A 24,221-nucleotide genomic window follows, 5' to 3' on the forward strand; every position below is an offset into this window, starting at 1 on the left:
TATATATTATTTAAATGGATATGACACATCAAATATAGTATAAAAAGCCTTTTTTACCTTTAAATATTTCACCAGCTTCTGAATTTGCCAATATTCTGATGGCAAATCTGTGTTGGCTTCCTGACGGTGGTCAGGCAGTTCCTCGTCTTCCTCGCTCTCTGAGGAACTCTCACTGATTATTTCCTCAACCTTGTCAACACTCTTCCTAAGAATAAGAACAAGAAATCTGTTTATTAATCTTCAGCCAGGACACAGTTGCAATGTGACACTTTAGTGACATGTATATAGGTCATAGACAGATAACAATTCCATCTGAATACTAGGAAGGGAGTGAGGTTTTATGCTTCACTCCAGTTGGCTTGCGTCAATTTGGTAAGATATATAATAGGAATATATATGCCCTTGTATATTTCCTAGAGCAGGCATACAAAAAAAGCTATAAAAAAGGGATGTGCTCCAAAATACGATTTAAAAAATATCAAAGTGGAATTCTACAAAGTGTCCAAGGAATCATAGAAAGATGTGAAAGAAAAGATAAACAGGAAACAGTGTAAGAAATGGCAGCCTTAGACCCTAGAATATTAATACACTGAAAACAAATGACCTAAACACACTAATCAGACAGTTTGATTTAGGGAATTGTAAAGAGAGGGATGTCAATTATATACTACGGATAAGAAACTTAATTCAAATATAACAGGATAGGTATATGCAAATAAAATGAGAAGAAATATATATTATGCAAACTTTTATATAAAGTTTGAACATAGAAGTTGCCATATTAATGTCATATTAGGTAGACTTCCCAAAGAAAGTAACTAGTAACAGAGTAGGACTTTACATATTGATAAAACATTAGCCCCCAAGGGAGACAAGCACGTTTAACTTGGAGAACACCAGACAGCTGAAAGATACATGAAGTAAAAATAAAACTAAAAAGGAAAGCAGAAAACTCTGAAGTGACAATTGGAGGTTTCAACAATCTTTCTTTCAATTTTTGGTAGAATAACTAGAAAGAATATAAGAAGCAAGGATATAGAAAAAAACCCAACATCTTCATACAGCACACCATAGTCCTGCGTATGTACAACTTGCTTTCTCTATGGTTTGAGTTAACCACAGTCACTCACAGCCCAAAAGTATTAAAATGGGAAGTTCCAGAAATAAAGAATTTATAGATTTTAAATTACACCATTACAATTAGTGTGATGAAATCTCATGTCCCTCTCCCAGTCTTGGCTGATGCACAAGCCGTCCCTTTGTCCTCCATATCTGATCTATCACTGCCTACCGTGAGGTACTTAGTAGTCATCCCACTACCAGATCCACTGTCACCATATCACAGTGCTGTGTTAACTCAGCCCTTTTGTAGTCGTAGTTGCTGTACATGACAACACCCATGTCCTTCACCTCACTTCCTGTCACTGTGCAAGCATTGTATCATTTCACATCGTCAGAAGACAGATGAGTTGGTATTGTAAGGTATGTTAGGAGAGGGAAAGAGACACCACATTGACAAAAGTTTTATTATAGTACATCATTAAAATGATTATAATTTATTATTAATTGCTGTTACTCTCCTGCTGTGTTTAGTTTAGAAACTGTGTCACGGGTATATATAAGGAAGAAACAGTATAGATGTACAGGGTGTGGCACTATTTGTGGTTTTCAGCATCCAAAAATGGGCATTAAGAACACATCTCCTGCAGATACAGGAAGACTACTGTAATTTAATACACATGTACAGAGTGCTCCACCCAATAAAAGCAGAATACTTATATTCTTTTTAAACATCTAAAGAACCTATAACAAGATATCCTGGGCCATAAAAATGTCAACAGCTTTTAAAGAATTGAACTTATATAAAGTATGTTTACTGACCCATAGAATCAAACTGAAAATCAGTAACAGAAACATAGCAGGAAAATCTTAAAATATCTGGAAACTGAGCAGCATACTTTTAAATAATCATAAGATCAAAGAAAAAGTCTTAAGGGAAATTTGTAAAATACACTAAAAGAAGTGAAAGTACAATATATCATAGTCTGCACTTTCTCAGCTAATACAGTTCAAGAAGGGCAACAGCATAAAATAGTTGTATTAGAGAAGCTTCAACTCAATCCTCTGAAGACCTAGACCAGGAAAATGAAGAGAAAAGTAAACCCAAAGCAAACAGAACCAAGCCTAGAAGAACTAACAGCTATTGTCCACAATCTGTTCTAGGCAATAGAAAATGAAAGACACTATTTAAGGCATTAAGATCATGAAAGCATGACATCTCTGACCAACTGAGGAAATGTCACTGTGCACATTTTATAATAACTTAAATAATGCTAACAGTACCAAGTGCTGATAAAAATGAGAACATTCTCAAACGTTGGTAGGAATTGAAAATGGAACATTCTGCAAAAGTTTAATAGTTCTTAAAAAGCCAAACATATAATTCCCATATCAGTGATCAGGCATTTATCCTAGAGAAATAACAAAAGCCTGTGCATGACTGTTCATGCCAGTATCATGTGTGATAGTTAAAACTGTGAAAGTTGTTCAACATGTGAATGATTAAACAAAGCACAGTATATCTGTACCGTGCAACACTACTGAGAAAGAAAAAGGCACCAACTTCCTGGGAGATAGCTCAGAGGCATGCACACCTGCCTGGCAAGCACAAGGTCCTGAGTTCAATCCCTGATATCATTAAAAATAAAAACATTTGGGGCTGGGGAGATGGCTCAGTAGAACAAGTGCTTCCCTGGCAAGTGCAAGGGTCTAAGTTCAATCCCGGTTCAACCAAAAAAAAATTTTAAAAATTTAAAAGGCAATTGCTAAAAGGCACCAGCCGCTGATACATGCACAACCTTATCAGATGTCCAATAAATAATGGAGATGAGAAAAGGTCAATATCAAAAGATGGATAAGTCCATTTGCACGCCATTCTCCAAGTGCTAGAAGATATGGTTGGTGGAGGACTGAAGTAGTGTGACTAGAAAGGGGTAGCAGGTGCAAGTTCCATTTGGTGACAGAACAGTTCCACATCCTGATCGCCCTGGTCATTATGCAAATCACACCAAACTACTGCTGTTAACCTCCTGATGTTGCTACTGTGCTGTAGTTATATAACCACTGGGGGAAGTAGGTGAAGGATATAATGGGCTACTCTGCACTATCTCTGCAAAATCCTGCCTACCTAAAATATTTTCAAAAAGGTTTTTAAATTGATTCTTGAACAAATTGAGTAATGTATTATAACAAATCAGAAAAATAAAAGTATAAATATAGCACAGTGTCTTAAAGTTTGAAGTGTTTTTCCCCCAAGTATATAAAGATTATTGTGTGTGGGATGTCTCTCATTTTCTTCCAATCCTACTCTGAAACTCACTAATAAAAGTAGGTGACCATTCTCCTCCAGTTCTGTCATCAAACTGCAGACCAGGTGGCTTTGCATTGGTCATCACTAAATGCTTAATTAGAAATGAAGCATGTCACTGTATGCTTAGAAGATCATCACTGATTAGCTAAAGGAAACCAGGCAGGTGAGGACACTTCACCAGGATGCAACTGTTCCAAATTAAGAGGTCAAGTGCGCAGCTCAGTGTCCCCTCTCTTTGCATGAAATACATTTCTCTTCCTAGACTCAACTATCAGTCCTTGTATTTTGAGTAATTAGAAAAAAGGACTTTAAGTATATCTTTAAAAATCCAGAATATAATTTTTACTGACATTGCCAGTAACCTGCCATAGGTCAGTAAATATCTTAAGACTATAACCTAATAGTAAGATGGCTACTAATTAGCACACTAACTCACCCACTGTGTGGGGGAGACTTTAGGGACTTGGGCAAGCCACTAGAAACATACCGGTGTAACTGTGCTCTTCCAGGTGAGATAGATGTTCTGGTCTTTTCAGGCTTGCCTCCATGTTTTTCTTCTTGGCTGTCCTTTACTGGGGCTTTGCGGCTAAGAAACAAAATATGAGCTTTACTAATTTACATTGATGAATAGGATATAAAATCTGGCCCATCACTTGTATATACTCAAATAACATGGGTTCTAGATTCACAAAATGACTAATTTCAGCTTCACCTGGACAGACACCCCTTGCTCTTCAAGCACCGTGGTGCATCTGTGTAGGGAGGGAATGTCTCAGTCAGTGCCTCTTTGGCATCATCGTGAGTCCACACTCTGCAATTTCCCCTCTTAGTGCTCACTGGTCTCCATTACCGTTTCTTACTTCCCCCTAGCAATGCAGCAGGCCTGCACCTGTCTTCGCAGGCATCCCCATGCTTTCCACAGTCCTCTGTACCTACTCTGCTCTCATTAAACACTTGTGAAGGAAATGTGAAAGAACCAGTACATGGAAAGAGTATGCTAAAGCTCACTTCCTAGTTAACAGAATTACCCATCCACTTTTCACTGTCAGACACTTTCAAAAAGTTGCAGAGGTCAAACATGTAAGATCAATGATGATCAGAAGGACAAAAGCATCTTCTCTACAGACCACCTTCTTCCTGGCAGGATTTATTTCTAAGTCACAATCACCATGTGGTTCTCAGAATCCTGGCAGGGGAGGATACCGCAGAGACTGAGACTAACTGTGGGCCAGTTATAACCCCCCCATGTAACACTGGAGAACATTAAATATAGACTGAAATTTGTAACCGATTTACTAAAATTTAGAAAGTATTTGCTAGAGGGCCAGTCTGACAGCTCAGAGGACTAAAGCACCTGCGTAGGCAGAGTGCAGGGGCTGGGGTTTGATCCCCAGCATGCTGTGCTGGCCCCACCCCTGCAGCACTCTGAGACAGTAATTGAGACTGGGCTTGGTGGTGCATGCCTGTAACCCCAGCTCTTGGAAGGCTGAACACAGGTAGATCACTATGAGTCTGATCTATGTAATGAGCCCCTGTAGACCCTGTCTTAAATATTAAAAAAAAAGGGGCTGGTGAGATGGCTCAGTGGTCTAAAGCACCTATTTGAATAAGCTTAGCAAAGCAAAGGGACCACGGTTCAATCCCCCAGCACCACATGCCAGCCAGCCGCGCCCCCTGGTGGGCTGAGCTGCCCCCCCACACACACACAAATAAAAAAATTTAAAAAAATAAATAAATAAATAAAAAATAAATAAATAAATATTAAAAAAAACTGTTATAGTTAATTCTGACTGTTCCTTAAAGGCCTATCTTTTAAACTCTTGGTCCACAGGTTGGTGCTACTGTTGGAAAGGTGGGATTTAGTAGGTGGTGTTCAGATTATTGGAGAAGTATGCTCTCACAGAGGATTGTGGGAACCTGGCCACTTCCTCTTCCTCCTTTGCTTCCTGGCCATGGAGCACACAGTTTGGCTTAATCATGTGCTCTCCACCACTGACACTGCACTCTCACACTAGAGGCCAAAAAGTAATGAGCGTTCTGATCAGAGACTGAAACCTCCAAAACTCTGAGCTAGAATGAACCTTTTCTTTCTGTAGATTAATTATCTCAGGTATTTTGTTATAGTAACAGTAAGCTAGCATACTGGTAACATAGTAACAGAAGGCTAGCGTATGGCTTATACATAGATGTCCCCTCAAAGCCTCCTGCAGTCATACGTGCGGCTTCTTCCGAGGTGGCTAGATCTAGAATGTATGATGCTGGATTTGATTCATGGTGCAGTGTTAGGGTAAAGGGAATTAGGATTAAGGTTGTGAGTGCTACCTGCCCTAGGTAGTCTGGATCAGATATTTGTCACAAAGTGTCAACACTACAATTAAACATGAATCCTGGCGAAACAGAAAGACACTATTAAGGTCTCTTGTTGCTTTTGCTATCTGCTGCTTGCTATGAACTGGGTTTCCTCTGTGTTACTGCTCTGTCCTCTCACCCTGCCTGGGAGCCAGACAATTATGGCCTGAAGCCTCTACAAAATGATGAGCTAAGTAAACTTGCCCTCCTTTCCCTTTGAATGTTGGGTATTTTGCCTCAGTAATGAGAAAAAAAAGTAACTAATAATTGATTATTAGAGAAGTGGGGTCACTGTAGTGACTATATCTAGCCAGTTTGGGACTGGCTTGTGGGAAAGGTTTGGAAAGATTCAGGGATTCTGGCTGAAAAAGTACAACTGGAACACTTTAGGCCATTCTGCATGGGAGGTTCTGATCTGAGCCCTGGAGACAAGAAAGCTGATAGAAATCCTGACAGTAAAGTGGCAGGACAAGGGGTTTCTGCTGACAAGGACTGCACTGGTTGTTGGACTGCAGAAAATTATGCTATACCTTGGCAGAAAGTTTGTCTGTATTTTGTTCATGTCCAGAGACTCTGCCTGAGACTGAAATTAAAGGTGGTAGACAAATCTTGCCAGAGAAATTCCCAGACAGTCTAACGTTGAAGCGATGAAGGCTTCCACTCACATTTCAGGAGAAAGCCTGGGGGGCCAGGCAGTGTGCCCCTGAGAGGTCAGTGTGGGAAGCTGTGAATGGGAAGCTGGTGATGCAGTGGAGACCCTAGAAGTTTGGAGAAGCCAGGAATACAGATCATCTGAGCAAAACTACGAGGAGGAGCTAGAGCTGGACCCAGGGAGAAGCCGTAAGAGTGACAACCACAGGTAGTGCCACAGGGGCAGAGCCACCTAAGCCCTTTGGCATTCATAACTTGCCACACATTTCTGGGAATGTGTTCCTATTCCTTTGTATTTCCTGTTTATAACTTTGAAATAAAAATGTTTACTTTGTGCTATTGAATGTTGGAAGTGTTTAACTTTTTTGTTTATACAGGGTTTGAAGCTAATAGTTTGCCTTAAATCACAGGAGAATTTGAACTCAGACTTTTCAGCAATGCTTTAGCTGTTAGGAATTTGGCAATTCTTAGTGATGGACTAAATGTCTTTTACATAAGGGGATGTGTGAGTCTTTGGGGGGCCAGGGGTGGAATGTTACGGCTTATGTCTAAATGTTCTCCCAGGGCTTCGTGCAGTGGGGCTTCTTTAGCAATGGAGGGATCTAGAGTGTGTGGTGCTGGGGTAGATCCACAGTGCAGTGTTAGGGCCAAAGGCACTAGGATTAAGACTGTGAGCTCTACCTGCCCTAAGTAGCCTGGCTAAGATAAAATGGGGAGGCAAATGCTATGAAGGCCTCTTACTTTCACTGTCTTCTGCTTGTCATGAACTGGCTCTCCTCTGTGTTGCCCCTCTGCCACACCACCCTGCCTAGGAGCCAGCCAATTACAGCCTGAAGCCTCTACAAACTGTGAGCTACATAAACATTTCCTCACTTGGAGTACCAGCTATTTTGTCTCAACAAAAAGGAAAAGTGACTAAGATACAATGGTCTAAGTGGCTTTGACTGCCTCGACATTTAAATATCACTGGCTCTTAATCTTTGCTTTGACACCTCATTCCTGAGGGTTCCAACTGCAATGAGTTTTGTCATACACTATAAACCAGTGATGGCAAACCTGTTAGAGCCCAAGTAACTGTGACCCCAAGCCCTGCTATTTATCACAAAGTGCCAACACTACAATTAAACCTAATCCTGAGCTTTTGGTCCAGAAAAAACATCTCATATATTAACAACTTTTGTCTTAAAAGGAAAACACAAGTGAGTCATAGGTTCACTGCTACTGCTATAACCCAAGTGTCCACCTTATACAGGTCAACTGACGTCTTGAGACTCTATAGCCTTTTTATGGTATTAAAGTGCTTATAGAAGATAACCATTATGAAGGATTCCCTTCTTAACTCCATATAATTGTAATTATTCCAAATTCTATCAGCACACACTGAATCAGGTCCCCACCTGTAAATTCACACTTTCCATGCTATTTTATCATCTTTTTCATGGATTATTCGTCCTGACTACAAAAAGTGAATTATATTTTTTCCCTTTTTGTCATAGACACAAACCTGATTGTTTCAAATATCTCCAGTTGGAATACACAGAGAAGGAAAGGTATTGCCTTGTACTATGGTAAGACATGTAGACACCAACTTTCTGTTTTGTTGTTTGTTTGTTGCAGTAAAGGGATCAAACTCAGGACCTTGTACTTGCCAGGCAGGCACTTAAACCACTAATCTATCTCCCCACCCCTCACTTTTTAATTCTTCTATGGTGAAAAAAAGTTCCAGGAAAAAATAGGAAACATGTAGTAACTGAAGATGCATGTGAAAACAAAAATTATCTGCGTACTCTTTAAAGTCAACAGTGGTCCTCCAGTTTAAGCTTGGCTCCAATCTCCTGGCCATTTGATTCTTTCCAAAGTTAATTTGGTTCTTCCTCAGTTTACTCTTGTCTGAACCAGATATAGTTTTATGGACAGCATATGTTTCTTCCTTCTTAGGTACATCCTCAGTCTGATTCTTTTGTTGCTCTTCATTGAATCTAGTCTCCTTTATAAAAAAAAAAACAAAAAGCATAAGTTTTACAATGATATCACTTCTGAATTACCCAGTCCATCTGAAGGTTAACACCTGAAGATTAACATCTGAATTTTCCCAGCCTCAGAAGGCTGGGAAAGGAAGTCTCAGATGCTTTGCAACGCAAATCGAATAAGGGTAACTTCAAGACCAGGGCCACTCCTGAACAGACAGACAGAGAGCAATGCGCTAAACTCACAGCATGACACGTTCTAAACTCACAGCACACACTCCAACAATAGCAGGGTTGGACCTACTCACTCATCACCCCTAGAGAAAAGTGAAGCACAATGCCTATATTGACTAGAATGTGCCATCCAACAAAATCTATCAAGAAAGAAATACAACTAGTTCTTCATGGTGTCCTGTTAATACGTCAGGAAACATCCCATAAGACCAGAGATGCAATGGAAACTAAATGGGGAACCTTTACTTTTACTCCCATCTTGCTATCCTCTGGACTTGCATCAGTGAGGTATCAGAAAAGCCTTTTTAAAAAATCTAAATTAAATCCAAAGTTTCACAGCATAATGCCCTGATCCAAAACAATAAAAAAACACTCATTGTTCATAAAATCAGGAAGGAAAATTACAACTTCAATGAGAAAGGATGATGGACAGAGGTGTACACTAAGAAAAAATAGATATTGGAATAACCAGACAAGATTTTAAAACAGCCATCATAAAAGTACTCCACTGACCAATGTGAAGACTTGAAAAATGAAAGGTAGTCAGTTTTAGCAAACAACGTTTCAACAAATAAACAGTCTATATAAAAGAACACAATAGAAACTGTGAAAATGAAATTTATAAGCCAAAATGAACACTAGTTGGATAGGCTGAACATGAGAGAGAGAGAGAGAGAGAGAGAGAGAGAGAGAGAGAGAGAGAGAGAGAGGAGAAAGGAGAAAAATGCATGACTTTGAAGACAGGGCAAAATAAATTAGCCAATGTGAGCAAAGATAGATTTTTAAAAAGATAGACACAGCAATCCTCAATCTCTAACTGACCACCACAACAAAATCCTATATTCACATCAAGAGAACATTATGAAAGGAGAAAGATAGCCACACTGAAAATGTATTCTAAAAATGCCTTAAATTTACCCAACCTTGGAAAAAGATATAAGCCTAAGATTCCAAAATCTGAGACAATTCTAAACCAAATAAATACAAAGAAATCCTTGCCAAGATATATAATAAATTCCATAAAATTAAAGACAAAATGTACAGAGACCAGTTGTGGTGGTGCAGCCCTATAATCCCAGTGCTAGGGAGGCTGAAAACAGGAGGATCACTGTAAGTCCAAGCGGCATAGTGAGACTCTGTACCAGATACATAAAAAATAAATAAAGACAAAGAAAATATATGAAGCTGTGAGAAATAATATTTTATAAGGGAAAAACAAAATAATGTAGATTTCTTATGAGACAGCAGAGGCCAGAAAAAAATTGAAATATTTTTTAATTGAAAAAGAACTGTCAACTCAGAAACTCTACCAGGTGGAAATGTTCATTAGGAATAAAGAGGAAATGAAGACATTTTCAGACATAGGAAAATTAAGAAAATTATTATCAACATACCTACCCAAAAGGATGGTTAAAAGAAGTCCTTTTTGCAAAATCAAAAAGGAAGAAAACAGTGGAAGGAGGAAAAGCATGAGTTAATACAAGATTCTCTCCTCTTCAGTTTTCTAACTGATATTTGATGGCTGAAGCAAAAATTATAATACTGTCATATGATTTTTCAGTGCATACAGAGAAAGTTAAAAACAATTACAAGTGCGAGAGAATAAAGGCATTTAATATAAGGTTTCTATATTTCATTCAGCTGGTGAAATGTCAAACCAGGGGATTATAATAAATTACTTACATATCACTGCAGCACCTTCAACAACCAATAAAAAAGCTACATAAAGAGATGTCCTCAAAACAATAAAATGGAATTCTAAAACATGTTTCAAAAATGCATTAGGAAACCAGGAAAAATCAGAAAACTGGAAAAGAGAGGAAACAAACAAAACAATGCAAATTTAATCCCTAACATATTAATAATTAAATGAAAATGACCTAAATTCACAAATAGATACAACAGAATGCCACAAAGTGAATTTTTTAAGTGGTCCAACTGCGTACTATCTATAAGAAACTCACTTGAAATATATTTTCACACAAAAATGTGAAAGTGTCCCATAAATGTCTTTGTCTAAGAGAAAAAAAATGAGTCCTCTAGATTTTATATAGATTTAAGACAATTACTTTGACTAACATGTGCATAAGCCCTAATGTTATAGGAAACTAGTAAAATAGTCACAGCTGAAGTCATCAAAACCTTGTAACCATTACTAACTAGACCAAATTAAACGTATCATAAAGTTTATTGTAAATAAGACAAAAAATAAATGAAGGCTGTAGTTGTAGCTCAGTGGTAGATATGTCATAATGTCTAAAATTAAAGGACTGACCACATCAATAATTTTCATGTATGTGGAGGAACTGGAGCTCTCATGCACAGCTATCATGAATGTTGAATATTACAACTACTGTGGAAAGGTATATAACTGCCATTTTTCTTCCAAGATTTTATTAGGGCCAGTGAAAGTACATGATGAAACAAAAACTTATATAAGAATGTTCTTGGCACCTTTTTACTTAAGGTTAAAAAATTGAAACAACACTAATGTCCATCAACAAATGAGTGAATAAATATAATTTGTGGTGTATTGACACAATGGAAAACACTCATCCATAAAAAGTAATAAAATAATGAGAAATACAAAAGTATAGCTGGTTATCAAAAACAATATATAGTCAGATGCAGGGGCCGGGAGTTTGATCCCCAGGCCTACTGTGCTGGCCCTGCCCCCGGGGCATGCTGAGACAGCGATTGAGACTGGGCATGGTGGCACATGCCTGTAATCCCAGCACTTGGGAGGCTGTAAACAGGAAGATCACTACAAGTCAGTTCTATACAGTTGGACCCTGTATACCCTGAACACTCTATCCTAAATACAAAACAACAAAAACAAAAAAACCCAATATATAATCATGTACATTGTATGAAAGTCATAAGCAAAAGTAATCTATGATGGGAATCAGAGTATGGTTTTCACAAGACATGAAGATTAGATGAAAGTAAGGTATGATAACACTCTTCTATTTTTTTTTTTTTTTTTCGGAATTGTGGATTGAACTCAGGCCCTTGCACTTGACAGGGAAGAGCTTATTCCACTGAACCATCTCCCCGGCCCCAATAGCACGCTTCTATAATGGCAAAAATATCCCATACCTTAGTCAGAGTGCTACACAGATATTGCAGAAAAAGTAATGAAATTTTATTCTTCAGATCTGTCTGTGCATTTTCCTGTATGTAAATTTTGCCTCAACTAGAAATATTTTTAAGCACAAAAAAATTTAACTATTGGATTTCTGGTTGTAAGAGGCAGACTGAAGTCATTTTAATACTATTCCACTTTAAACTTATTCCCAAAACAAGTATAAAGGGGAAAAAAAAATGACAAAACTCTATCCTTGCTGGAAATAGAAGACAAAGTTTAAAAGACTGCTTTCAAAGGATGGATGGTAAATGAATCAAAGAGGTCAAATCTACAGAAAATATGAAATGCAGAAGGCATACTGGAATGATAAGGTCTCAGACACCACAGAGAAGAGGGATGCACCAGTAGTGAGGGCAGATCTGTTTCAAAGTCTCTACAAAAAGTCCGTGAGCTGGACCCCAGATCCCCACACCTAACACCAGCGCTCCCCCAGCGCAGGAAGGCTTTCATCCTCCCACTATCAGAACATGAGAGATATTCTAGAAAAAGGACCTAAGAAGTTCTAGACTCAAGGATACCAGGTGTAGGTGAGACTAAGAACAAAGCCTGAGCCCAGCCACAAGAGAATTTAGTGCAATATCACCTACCACCAGAATGGCAACAATGTAGCACATTTTCCTACTCAACTTCCCAGGCAGATCTTCCCAAAGAGCTAAAGAATTGTTTCTGGAGAAGTTGAACACTACAGAGAAAACTCTTAAGAGACCCTGACATCAATGTGTCCCTGAACAAAGACTCAATGGGGAGGCTAGCATCCCAGTGGGCCAACCCACAAAAGAGTTTTGTTGCTTAGCTTTTTGGAGAAACAGAAAATTATGAGAAGCATCTCATGTTTAAAAGAGTTTATAATATGATAAAAGAAACTCAAAAGAGAGTAAGAATTACAGGAAATAAATGTATGATGGTTGATTTTATGAGTCAACCTGGCTACGCTAAAGGGCCCAGCCAGTATCTTGGTCAACCAGACGTCTAAATATTGCTGTGCACATACTTTTTAGACGTGATTATCATTTACATCAGTAAGGAAATGAGCCTCCCTTCAGGGTGTGGCCTCACACAAACAGCTCAAGACTGAGGAAAGACTGGGGTCTCCAAAGAAAGAATTATCCCCAAGGCCGCAGCATAGAAACCCTGCCTGAGTTCCCAGCCATCGCCCCTAGGAACTTAGCACTCCAGAAGGCAATGTCAACTCGCAGCTGAATTTCAGCCTGCTGGACTGCTCTACATGTTGAGATTTTCACCTCTGTATGTGCCAACTTCTTAAAACATTTTTTCTTCTCCTTTTCTCTCTCCTGACCTCTCTCTCTCTCTCTCTCTCTCTCTCTCTCTCTCTCTCTCCCTCCCACACTCCTTCTTTACTGGTTCAATTTCTCTGAAGAATCCTTATTCATGCAAAAAGCAAGCTTTAAAAAATAAAACATCACCAATATACTAAAAGGACCAAAACAGGAGTTTTCATAGACAGGAGCCAGATTCTATAAAAATAAATGTTAAAAACAATAATAATAAGGCTTAATTTAAAAGATATGCACAACATTTGGAAGATACAGTAATATTTTCAGGCAGCGACGCTTTTTCTAAGTTTACACCATGGTGGCCAAAGCCTAAAAGCCTTTCCTCTCCAGTAAGAAGTAGTTCTGTACCAATGCCACTGACACTTTTTTTTTTTTTTTTTTTTTTTTTGGTCTTTTTGAGGCAGGGTCTCACTATGCAGTTCAGGCTGGCCTTGAGCTCACTTTCAGCTCAGGGTGATCTGCAGCAATCCTCCTGCCTCAGCTTCCCAAGTGCTGGGATTACAGGTGTGCACCACTACACTCGGCATGACACCCTTTTTAAGACAATCCACACAAGAAGTGCTACAAAGAATGAAAATAATCCAAATATCTAGGTGTCATAAGCAGGTGTGAGTCTTTTCTTCTTGGCATCACTAATTCAAAGGAGAAGAGGAAATGTCTTACTTAGGATTGAAATGTTACACTTTACCATCTACTGCAAATCAGTATCATTTCTGACATTCTATATCTACAATAGATTTCTGGTTTCTTGTTTCATTTTTTGAGATAGAGTCTCACATGTAGTTCAGGTTGACCTTGAATTCATCCTGTAACCAAGGTTGCTTCAGCCTCCCGAGTGCTGGGATTGCAGGTGTGCACTACCATGCCTGGCGTTCATAATAGTTATCTTACATTACATTGTGAAAACATTCCAATAGTTAAAAGCAGAGTCCAAAAAGAGGTGACATGACTCCCCAACTTTTCATAGCCTAGGAAGTTGAAATCAAGAGAAGGCAAAACTTACCTGTTTGGACATATTTTCTGAAAATACTGCTGATTTGTCTTTTAAAAGTGTAACAAGGTCTTTATACACTTCACCTTTTCTCTCATAATCAATTTTCCCCTCATCATCCGCTTTCCCCTTTGGGAGAATAAGGTTAGTACAATGATTAACTGCAGCGTAAGAACCTGGTCAACACATCACAACCACAACAGATATTGGGCAGTTTATTCTCTAAAAGACCCATATGATAGTGTTCTCTCTCTCTCTCTCTCTCTCTCTCTCTCTCTCTCTCTCTCTCTCTCTCTCTCTCTCCATCTCCCCCCTACCCCCGTCTGTGTGCTTGTGCACATGTGTATCAAGCCTTTCTTATGTTGTCAAAGTTTCAAACTGAGGTCATGAGATCCTCCTGCAAGAGCCTCCCAAGTATCTGGGACTGCACCCACCGCCAAATAGATTTTATACATGAAACTAATACGATCTATCCATCCATCCATCCATTCATTCATTCACCTAGTCTCCCAGCCTCCTATACACACATGAAACTCCACTAGTCAGAAGTTTACGAGCCCCTTCCTCTTGCTCTTCTCACTGAAAATGCACTGTGACCTCAGGAACCTTTGCTGATGAAGTCATAAAGGGCTGCTGTGCAGCATTTTCTAGGATTTCTGTCTCTAAAAGGCCAACTGTCCTCCACTTCCCTGCCTCTGCCCTCTGCCTCTCAGCTTGTCTCTCTCCTCACTTTCCTTTCCTTCCTGGCCCATTATTCCACCATAACACACTTTATAGCCACACACAGAACTGCAGCATGTTTTTATTTTTTGTAATTACTGAATATTTTCATGGTCTTCCCTTTCATTTTTAAACCCTGAGAGGACTGCCTAGATGCCCCCGTGTCAGATGAAGTTGCATGTGCCTAGATCAGTGGTTTCTGACAGAAACAAGAACCCTTCCCCCCAAAGAAGATCGGAGAAGCCCTGTCCTTAGCCCATGGGCACCCACACTGACCCACAGCACCCCCCACCTGGGGCCCACATGATGACACTTCCTCAAGCTGCTCCGTGTGGTGACCCCTGCATCCAGATTGGCATTGTCCCTGAGGCTGGGAGGCTGGGAGCTGCAGTCAATCCTTCTTCATTACCTCAGGGGCCCCTTTGCATCTTCCCTTCCATACCTGTGTGACTGATCTGTGAACCAATTACGAAAGAGGTTTGGGTTGTATAAAGTGAGATTTTGAAGGCTGTTTCTTGGAACACTGGTGTTTTGACTATAGTGATGCATAACAGAGCTAATTCTGATTTGCTCAGATTCCACAGAGCAGGGGCTGGGGAGAAAGCTCAGTAGAATAAACGTTTGCTTGGCAAGTGCAAGGGCCTGAGTTCAATCCCCAGTTCTGCAAAGAATCCACACAGCCAAGGCACTTGCCTCCATCCCACAGAGTCGTTTTCCATTCTATGGTGCCTGGGATACAACCCAAGGGACAAGGTAGCACAGGACTCTGCACAGTCCCTGGGCTTTCATCACACTTTTCAAATACTACTTACACCATTTAAAAATACACCTTCTGTACTGCACGTGAGGCACAAAGTTTCGACGTCATGTGGCTTCACCAGGACGTAGCACATTTCCCCGTGAATCTGCCTCCAAGGTGGGGCTCGACATCCGTTTGAAAACTCATAATCTGAAAACAACCATCAGGCCATTCAACTTGGAAGTCTGTAAAAATGTGTTGGCTTCAACAAAATAAGGTCATTGAAATTTTCAGTTTTCAGTGCCTTAAATATTTCTTTCTAACATAGCCATGGAACATATTCTTAGAATACAATTAAGAAAAAGTAAATAAAAAGAATCTGCGAGTACCTGAGGTATAATCAATAGACTCCAAGACTGTCCATTCTCCTTTTCCTGAGAAGCTTTTGAGAAGCTCTATATCTTTCTTAACAGGCTCTGGATTTAAACGTATTTGTCTGAAGTAAATGTTTAAAAAAAGTAAGTGCTTTAAAACAGAATCCATGGAAAATGAACAAATATCACCATTTCAAAGGGAATCCTTTTTGCACCTAAATTGTACTTAATTTTAGCCACCATATAATTTTTAACAACCTATCAAGGCACTGAATGATTAGCAATTCATGCTGAATGTAACATTAAATATATTTGGTTACAAGTTACTTCATTTAGAATGATATCATACTAGTAGGAAATAGTGGAAAATAAACATGTTATGCACTGTACAAACTCAATACAATATTTGTGCTACAATCCAATAATTTATATGATTATCCTAAGAAGCTTTAAAATAAGCAGAATGTTTAACATCTTCAGACTTGAATGGGGCCCCACTAGACTGTTTTACCAATGCTGACTGTAAATTTTAAGTTTTTAAAACTAGAATAAATCCAATAAATTAAAATATCATTCCAAAAAAATGTAATGTTCATTTAATGGCAATGATGTTTATACTTTTCTTTCAATTTTTCTTTAATTCTGAAAGCAGTAGTTGCAACTATTTTAAAGATTTATTTTATGAAAGACTCACAGTGAAATGTGTCTGAGAGTATAACTAAGAAGATGTAAATCCAGTTGCTTCAGTAGTATGGCAATTTTCATCTTGGTCTCATTTTCAGGATCATCACCATTGGTAATTTCATGAAGAATACTTGAGGTACTGGAATCTTCTGTCACTGTACTATAATCTGAGCCCAAGATTTTTACTACAGGGTCTCTGTTAGCTGATAATAAATAAATAAATAAATAAATAAATAAATAAATAAATATCACCATCTTATCTTCCAGTATAAAAAGCACAAACACAAAGGCTAACAAATCCATCAAAAGCTTTACTTATCTCTACCTGGGAGAGCCTGTTGTACTTAGAAACTTCCTTATATGACTTGATTTATTATAACATGTTCTATACACATCATTTTCTTTAATAGGACATAGGCCAAGCCTAAGGCTGACTGGTTTCTGCCCTTCCCCCTTCCAGGTCTCCTCCTTCTCTTCTTCATCCTCCTCTACCTTCTGCTCCACCTTGTTCTCTCTCTCTCTCTCTCTCTCTCTCTCTCTCTCTCTCTCTCTCTCTCTCTCCTTCTCTCTCTCTCTCCCCATCTTCCTTCCCTCTCACTCTCCCCACCCCTAGAGCATTTTTTCAAAATAGACATTCACTATATTGAGAATTGAGAGAATCACCAATCTTCTTTGAAGAATCATACTAGAACTGTATGTGTCTACAGGTATCAACATTCAGTGTTCATAAATGCTTTCTTTCCCAAAGTATCCTCCTCTCAGCCAACAGGTGTACGTCACTCTTCTCTACCTGCTCAAACTGCTAATATTTTCAATGCCTTCAAATATCAGAGCTGGAAAAATAAATCTAAACAGCATTTATGTATGCAACAAAATTATGTGAAAAGCTTAAATACTAACTCAAGATCAAGACTGACATAGCTGTGAAATTTGAACCTAGTGATATCAAAAAGAGAATTTGATAAATACTAAAAATATATTGGTGGACCTGAGGGGGAAAAAGTAACATATTCTTGTTTGGAATGGAGCAATCCAAGAAAGATGAAAGCTCACATTCATTGAGGTGGTGGTGGGGGAAACCCTGTTATAACAATGTAGGAAGTTAGATTTGATTGAAAAAGTAGCATTGACTCTCCAACAAGAAAAGGGCAGTATCTACAGAAAGTTGTGTAAAAGGTTTACATAAGGATAAGAAAGGATGGCTTAGAAAGGAAAGGCAAGCAAGGAAAAGAAAATCAAGGAATCAGCCATTTATTAAGCAGCTCAACTTATCAATGTATAGATGCCATCCCCTAAAGATTCAAGATGGTACACATTAGGTAAATTATCAGGAAAGACAGAAATCAGACTACCAAATTGTCACACACTATGCAGTTTGGATCTGAAAGTAAAGGTTATTTACTCCTAAACTAACAGGAAGGAGAAAAATGGGGTAAAGGAGAAATATTAGGCAAACCAAACACTTGAAGCCTGTGTACTTCCTCTCATCCACTGCCCACCCTTGACATTCACCTTTACCATTAACATTTCATCCCTCTTCACAAAAGCAGCTTTAATGGACAGATAACCAAATAATGACGAGTAGACTAAGATAATCTGAGATTGACATCATGATAGTGTTTTTAAGGCACACTTACACAACAATACACAAAACCCACATACCTTATGCCTTAGATCCACTAGTAACATACTTCTACATACTTAAAATGCATACAACATATCACTACCTATGATAAGGTATTTCTAGTGATAAAAAATATTTATAAGATTGTTTCACATGTTAGATAACTAATCAATAATGAACTCATCATATATCTTTAATGAAGAAAACAATATTTCTCACATAATTGAGTAAACATAACTATTCACAGAAGAGCATGAATTCTACAGTAGAAAATGGCTAAGAACATTGGAAAGGGAATTTCCTAAAGTCTGAAGCACAAGGCTACATTCACTTTGAAGAAGACAAATGATCACCCATCAGGTCAGGAGAGAGGGTGATCAGATGTTGGTCCTTGTGACCTTGCAGGATCTGGGCCACTGGGCTTTACACAGGCTGAGATGTTACTCCTTTAGCCATATGCTAAAATTAAAAACCTAGCAGATTACTAATGCTAAAGGATTGGGACTTTCATTTTAAAGCAGAAATTTGATATGAACAAAACAGTTCAGCCAAGGAAAATTAATGAAATTTTCATGAAGTGGTACATATGAGTTTTTACCTTTTGATTGCAGAACTTTTTTCAAGAGACCATAATAAATGATACCCTTCCCAGATTATTTTCTAAAAGCTCAGATCCAAGACTGGAATGTAAACATCACCTTCAATACATGCTTGAGCCTCCTTCAGCTTTGTATCTTTGGCAATAAATACCAACTGTGACAGCTGCTTAAAGCTCCTCACTTTAATTTGCGGTACAGAGAGAAATAGTAAAGGCTGTCCATTTTTATCAATTTCTTCTGAATTGACTGTTGTTTTACTAAAAAAAAAAAAAAAAAGAGAGAGAAAGAAACTGAAAGCTTAATGTTACCCAGATGCTGCTAGAAGTTAAATCTAGACATTCAGATGATTATTTTATGTCTCATTATGAAACAGAAAATAGAAATCCTTCTGATTAGAAGCTCATCTATTTGCCCACTTGCACCCACAGTTTTAACCCCCCAAACATCAAGCAACCATAGAGAGTAACAGGATGCATCTATGGAGAAAACTTTCAGTCATTTCTAGAATTTGCAACTCAACTCAACTAACCAGCATTTTCATTTTTGTTTTGTTAACAGTGTTGGTTTCTGACATCTTTTTTTTAAATTCTACTTATACAAAATCATTCATGATTTGGGGATTTCTTATTTTATTTATAACATTTTTTAGGCCACAGTCATTAGTGGTTAGGAATTTTCTTGTGTATTTATGAACACAAAATACAGCAATGAGAAAAAGCAAACTAGGTCATCTTTCTGGATTATTTCCCCTCTCTATGCCTTAATTAGGTTTATTTTAGGATAATGGTTAGCTTTATAAAATGAATTTTTCCCGATCAAAAATTAGTGAGTCTCTTAGTTTTTTGTTTCTGTCCCTTTAATGAAGTTTTTAGATTGGTATTTTTAAAATATTGACGTGTTTTTATGGAACTGCTATTGCTATAGGTTTTTACCACTAAGAACATTGATTAAACTGTCTAGGTTTTATGTTACATATTGATGCTGTAAAATGTTTATAATTCATCAGAAAGAGCAAATTCAACAGATCCAGATTACTTACTGAAGACCGTTAGTAAGCTCTTTGTCGCTGCAATAAAATGCCAGAGATAATCAACTTAAAAGAAGAAAGATCTCATCTGCCTTACAGTTTTAAAGTCCTGTGCCATTTGGTCCTATTGCTTTGGGCTTGTGGCAAGATGACACATCAAGATAGGCATCATATGGAGGGGTAACCAACATGCAGTGACCTCGCTTCTTTCCATTGATTTCAGCCCTTTAAAGGTTTCACTACCTTAAATGACACCAAGTTGAGGACCAAGCCTTTAACCCATGGGGCCTTGGAAGACACTTATGCAAACTACTTTACAGTCTCACCAGAACCAAAACCAACAGGCAGCACCTGTGGGAGATAGAATAACGTTTTCTAAATGTCCACATCCTAATCCCTCAAATCCTGTGAATACTCTCCTATACGTGGCAAAAGGGACTTTGCAGATGGATTAAGATACAGGAGTTAAAATGGGGAAATTTCTGGATAAGCCAACATAAACATAATCATGAGGATCCCTATAAAAGGGAGATGGGAAGTTCAGAATCAGGTGATTCAAAGATAGACATGGAGGTCAGAAACCTGCAAAGCCAACAGCCAAGAAATACAGGGACCTTGAAGGAGCTGGGAAAGGAACATCAAATTCTTCGTGAGCCCTGAAGAAATGGAGCCCTGCCAATATGTGGAGTTTAACCTTGAAATTCATTTTAGACTTTTGACCTACAGAGCTGTAAGAAAACAAAGTTGCACTGTTTTAACATAGATCTGTGGTACTTTGTTACACTAATAGTAGGAAGCTAGTATGGCACTGGTAATGTCTGGTACAGAAAGAGACCGTTCTACACCCAGTACCTCTAATAGTGACTTCATTCACAGGGTGCTCAGGCTGGGCAGGCTGAGAACAGGAGTATCACTACTAGTACAAGCTGTGTAGTGAGACCCTGTACCAAATACATTTTTAAAAAGAAGGTGCTCAGTAAATACAGGAATATGTAGCTTAAATCAATAAGTGAAAGAATTATAGATCAGCCAGTGATAGGGCTTATGAACATATTCTCTCTAAAATTAGCTTCTGAATAATGTCCTTAGCATTGAGATTTCTCAATGGCTCATACTTAAAGATGACTTACTCATGGAGAGGTTGTTCACACTAAGTGGATGACTGCTGGGTTGGATTGAAAACTAAATGAATGTCAAAAATATCAAGCCACTTGACCCAATGAAAGTGGAAATTCTGTTGAAAATTGGAGGACTGCAGAGCACAAATCATATTTCTCATTGCTCCTACTAGAAACTGGAACTTGGAAGTTTTAGTCTCCAGGTTCAAGCCATTCCTAACACCTGGAGAATGAGCTCCTGGAAGGAAAAATGCTGTTCCCAATTCACGAAAGTCATGAAGAAGCACGACAAATGATATCGACCATCCTGATGGAAAGACTTTTAAACTGCAATTGAGGAAGGGGCCTAGAAAGAGAGCATGAAAATGTCATTTTCTTTAATTTCAGTGTTCAGCTTAGTCCTCAGGGTATAGCAATTACTCAACAAATGTATGTCTAAATAGTAACGCAGGAATAAAACTGCAGTCAAGAAACTATTTATAGTTGTCAAGGGCAAAAGTAAAGAGTTCAGCACAAAACTTACGGCAGGCTGAGGGACAGAGTCCAGTGGAACAGTGCTTGCTTATCATGGATGAGGCCCTGAATTTGACCCCCAGCACTCCTCCCACCCCAGCCAAATTAAAAACAACATAAAATGCAAATACCTTAGGGCTACTGATCTTACTACTACGACTTGGAAATTTTACCAAAAGATAACAACATCAGCTCTTAAAACAACACAATTTCTCTAAGTTGAGTTACAACACTAGAGATCATGGATTCAGGCCTGCATAATGTTGATCAGAAAGTCAAGGCCCACAGAGGCGTGGACTGTGCTTCAAGTGAGCACTGCTGGAGATGCCCACACAACCACTCTCACACAGAGAGGTTCAACCAGTTTTGTCCAATTCACATGCATCGTGAAAATATGGCAAATGCAGAGCAGATATGATTGAGAAACTAGTTCTACCAGAGGACAGAAAAGAACAAAAAATGATATTTCCCCAAAATGAGTCTGAATGACTGATCTCAGAAGCTAAGCAGAGTCAGGCTTGGTTAGGACTTGGATGGGAGTCTAAATGATTAACCAATTGTTCCCAAACTCCATTCTAGAAAATCAAAGCACCACGACTGTCGGTGCCACCATCAACAGATGAGCATATACTCTGTCTTTACTTACATATAAGCTGCACTGTGAAGTGTTTCAGGAAGATTACTAAAATAAAAATTGACATTTCCCCCCCCCCAAAAAAAATAAAGGTGAAGAGATAATGACAGATGTTACCACAGGATAAGTAAGTTAGGAAAAAGATGAATTAGGTAATGTGAAAAATTCTGTATCTGTTCAGTTCGAACAATCTGCACAAGAAGAGAGAAGGTGATAAAATGTAAGGTGTTTTCAATAGGTGATGAGAGGATCAGGGGCTGGAGAGATAATTCACTGGAATAAGTGCTTGCCTGGTAAGGACAAGGTCCTGAGTTCGATCCTTGGTACCACCACACACACACACACACACACACACACACACACACACACAAAATAGTAAATGTTAATCTTCTGAATTAAGAAGAAGGCTGATCAGACTCTTATTGATTGCCACAGAGAAAACATTTGGAGATATATAACACTAAATGGAAGTCAGGCCACCAAAACCAATATACTCCTACCAGTATCTGCAGAAACCAACACAACAGTGAGCCGATCAATTTTGCATACTGAGAACAGAGTACGCAACTTTTTTAGTTTTTTGTTTGTTTGTTTGTTTTGGTTGTGGTGCTAGAGATAAAACTCAGGACCTCTCACACTCACTAACCAGACAGGCACTTAAGCATCTGAGCTATCTCCCTGGCCCCAGACTGACCTGATTTGGAAAAAGAGACCTGAGAGAAAATATGTCCACAAGAGGAGGACTCTCTTTATTCTAAAGCTCTGGGGCACACTAACATGATAGAAGTGCATCCAGGAGACTCTACTCAAGCCTTTCATGGTGACTTCAACCAAGTCTCTTGGACACACAGACCTGAGTCCTGTCTGAAAGAAGAACAGCTTCCTTGTTTTTGATACATGTATAAACAGTGAAGTGAGGGCCAGAAAAGTTCATACGAGCCAAAGGGCAAAGATGGGGTAGTTGGGCTATGTTAGCAATAAATTCTTCTGGCGACTGAATGTATCTCTGGTTTTTATCACTCATTTTGTTGCTAGAGTTAACAAACACCACATGGCTATGGGTTACTGGACTTCTTTGGTTTCATGCAGGCATGAGGTGTGTTCTAGACCTGGATGTTATAGCATTTAGTATTTTCTGCTATTACCAAGACTTTTGCTGTACCCTTGCTTTCTTCAAGGAAATCAGTACCTATCTGGTTTTCATGCAGCCACACAAGCTCAACTTCCATCATATACAATAAAGAATGCTACCAGATCTCATGCTTTCCAACACCAAAGATATCATCACTCGAGGTCAGAAACAAAATCAGCAAAAAAATTACCCCAATGAAAAGCTGAATGTTTAATCTGGTGGAGGTGAGACAACCAACAGATACTTTCAAAATATAGATGGTGTTGAAATGTTGAGCTATCCTGCTTAGAAGAAAAGACTGTGTACAACAGCATGCAAAAAGATTTAAGTATGGACATAAAACAAAAAAAAAGAATTTGTGCAAGAATACAGAAGGAAAAATAGTGACACATTTGGGGCATGTGTAACACTCACCTCACTAGGAGGCAGACGCGGTCATGATTGTACTTGGAACACAAAATTAGCACACAGTCCAGATACAATGACAATCACATTTTTTTTTTCTGTCATATGATTTAAAGCCATCTCTGAACAAAGTAGTTAATATGTTTCTAATTGTTTCTGCAGATGTTTTTCAGCTTTCAAAAGTTAGGAAAAACACTGAACTTAGAGGTGGGATCAACAAAGAATGGGGGACTCATCCAGAAGTACCAAGAACTTAGGGAGAAATTGACCTTCGGCAGAGTTAGATATAAAATGCACCAATAAAAATTTTCAAAACACTCAGAGAAGGAAGACTAAGCTGAGAATTCAAGAGTTCTTAGATGCAGGTTAAGAATAGTCCTACAGTTCTAAAACTGAATTCTGACTTTATGCTCACAAATAATCCCAAAGGGGAAAGAGAGAAAAGGCAGCTATAAGAAGATTTGACTGGCCACGGAACTATTTTTACAAGGTCAGACCATTAAAATTTATATGCAAAACCAAAAATGGTCAAGGTGATAGAAAAGATGTCTGGAAGACACAATAAACTGGATGCACATCACTGAAATCTGTCTACTTTATATTTATTATACAATTATAATGAACGACATTATTATTCAAAATTACAA

At 38.5% G+C, this 24,221-nt stretch overlaps 1 protein-coding gene across 3 annotated transcripts in view; it reads right to left on the reverse strand.

Moving 5' to 3' along the window:
• The window catches only part of Armc4 (armadillo repeat containing 4), a 208,388-nt gene that overhangs the window by 180,225 nt on the left and 3,942 nt on the right, over positions 1-24,221 (reverse strand). The window contains exons 3-10 of one of the 3 annotated variants that reach the window (XM_004641825.2): positions 18,845-19,002; positions 16,533-16,725; positions 15,854-15,960; positions 15,538-15,674; positions 14,018-14,134; positions 8,158-8,357; positions 3,858-3,956; positions 58-205 (exon numbers count right to left, since the gene is read on the reverse strand). In XM_004641825.2, the coding sequence (XP_004641882.1) occupies positions 58-205; positions 3,858-3,956; positions 8,158-8,357; positions 14,018-14,134; positions 15,538-15,674; positions 15,854-15,960; positions 16,533-16,725; positions 18,845-19,002 (1,159 nt within the window). Of the gene's footprint in view, positions 1-57; positions 206-3,857; positions 3,957-8,157; positions 8,358-14,017; positions 14,135-14,506; positions 14,571-15,537; positions 15,675-15,853; positions 15,961-16,532; positions 16,726-18,844; positions 19,003-24,221 lie in introns of those variants that run through there. The other 2 variants (XM_023701939.1, XM_023701940.1) reach the window with 2 other exon arrangements.

The sequence above is a fragment of the Octodon degus genome, unplaced genomic scaffold (assembly GCF_000260255.1).
Source record: "Octodon degus isolate 3935 unplaced genomic scaffold, OctDeg1.0 scaffold00144, whole genome shotgun sequence".
NCBI lineage: Eukaryota > Metazoa > Chordata > Mammalia > Rodentia > Octodontidae > Octodon > Octodon degus.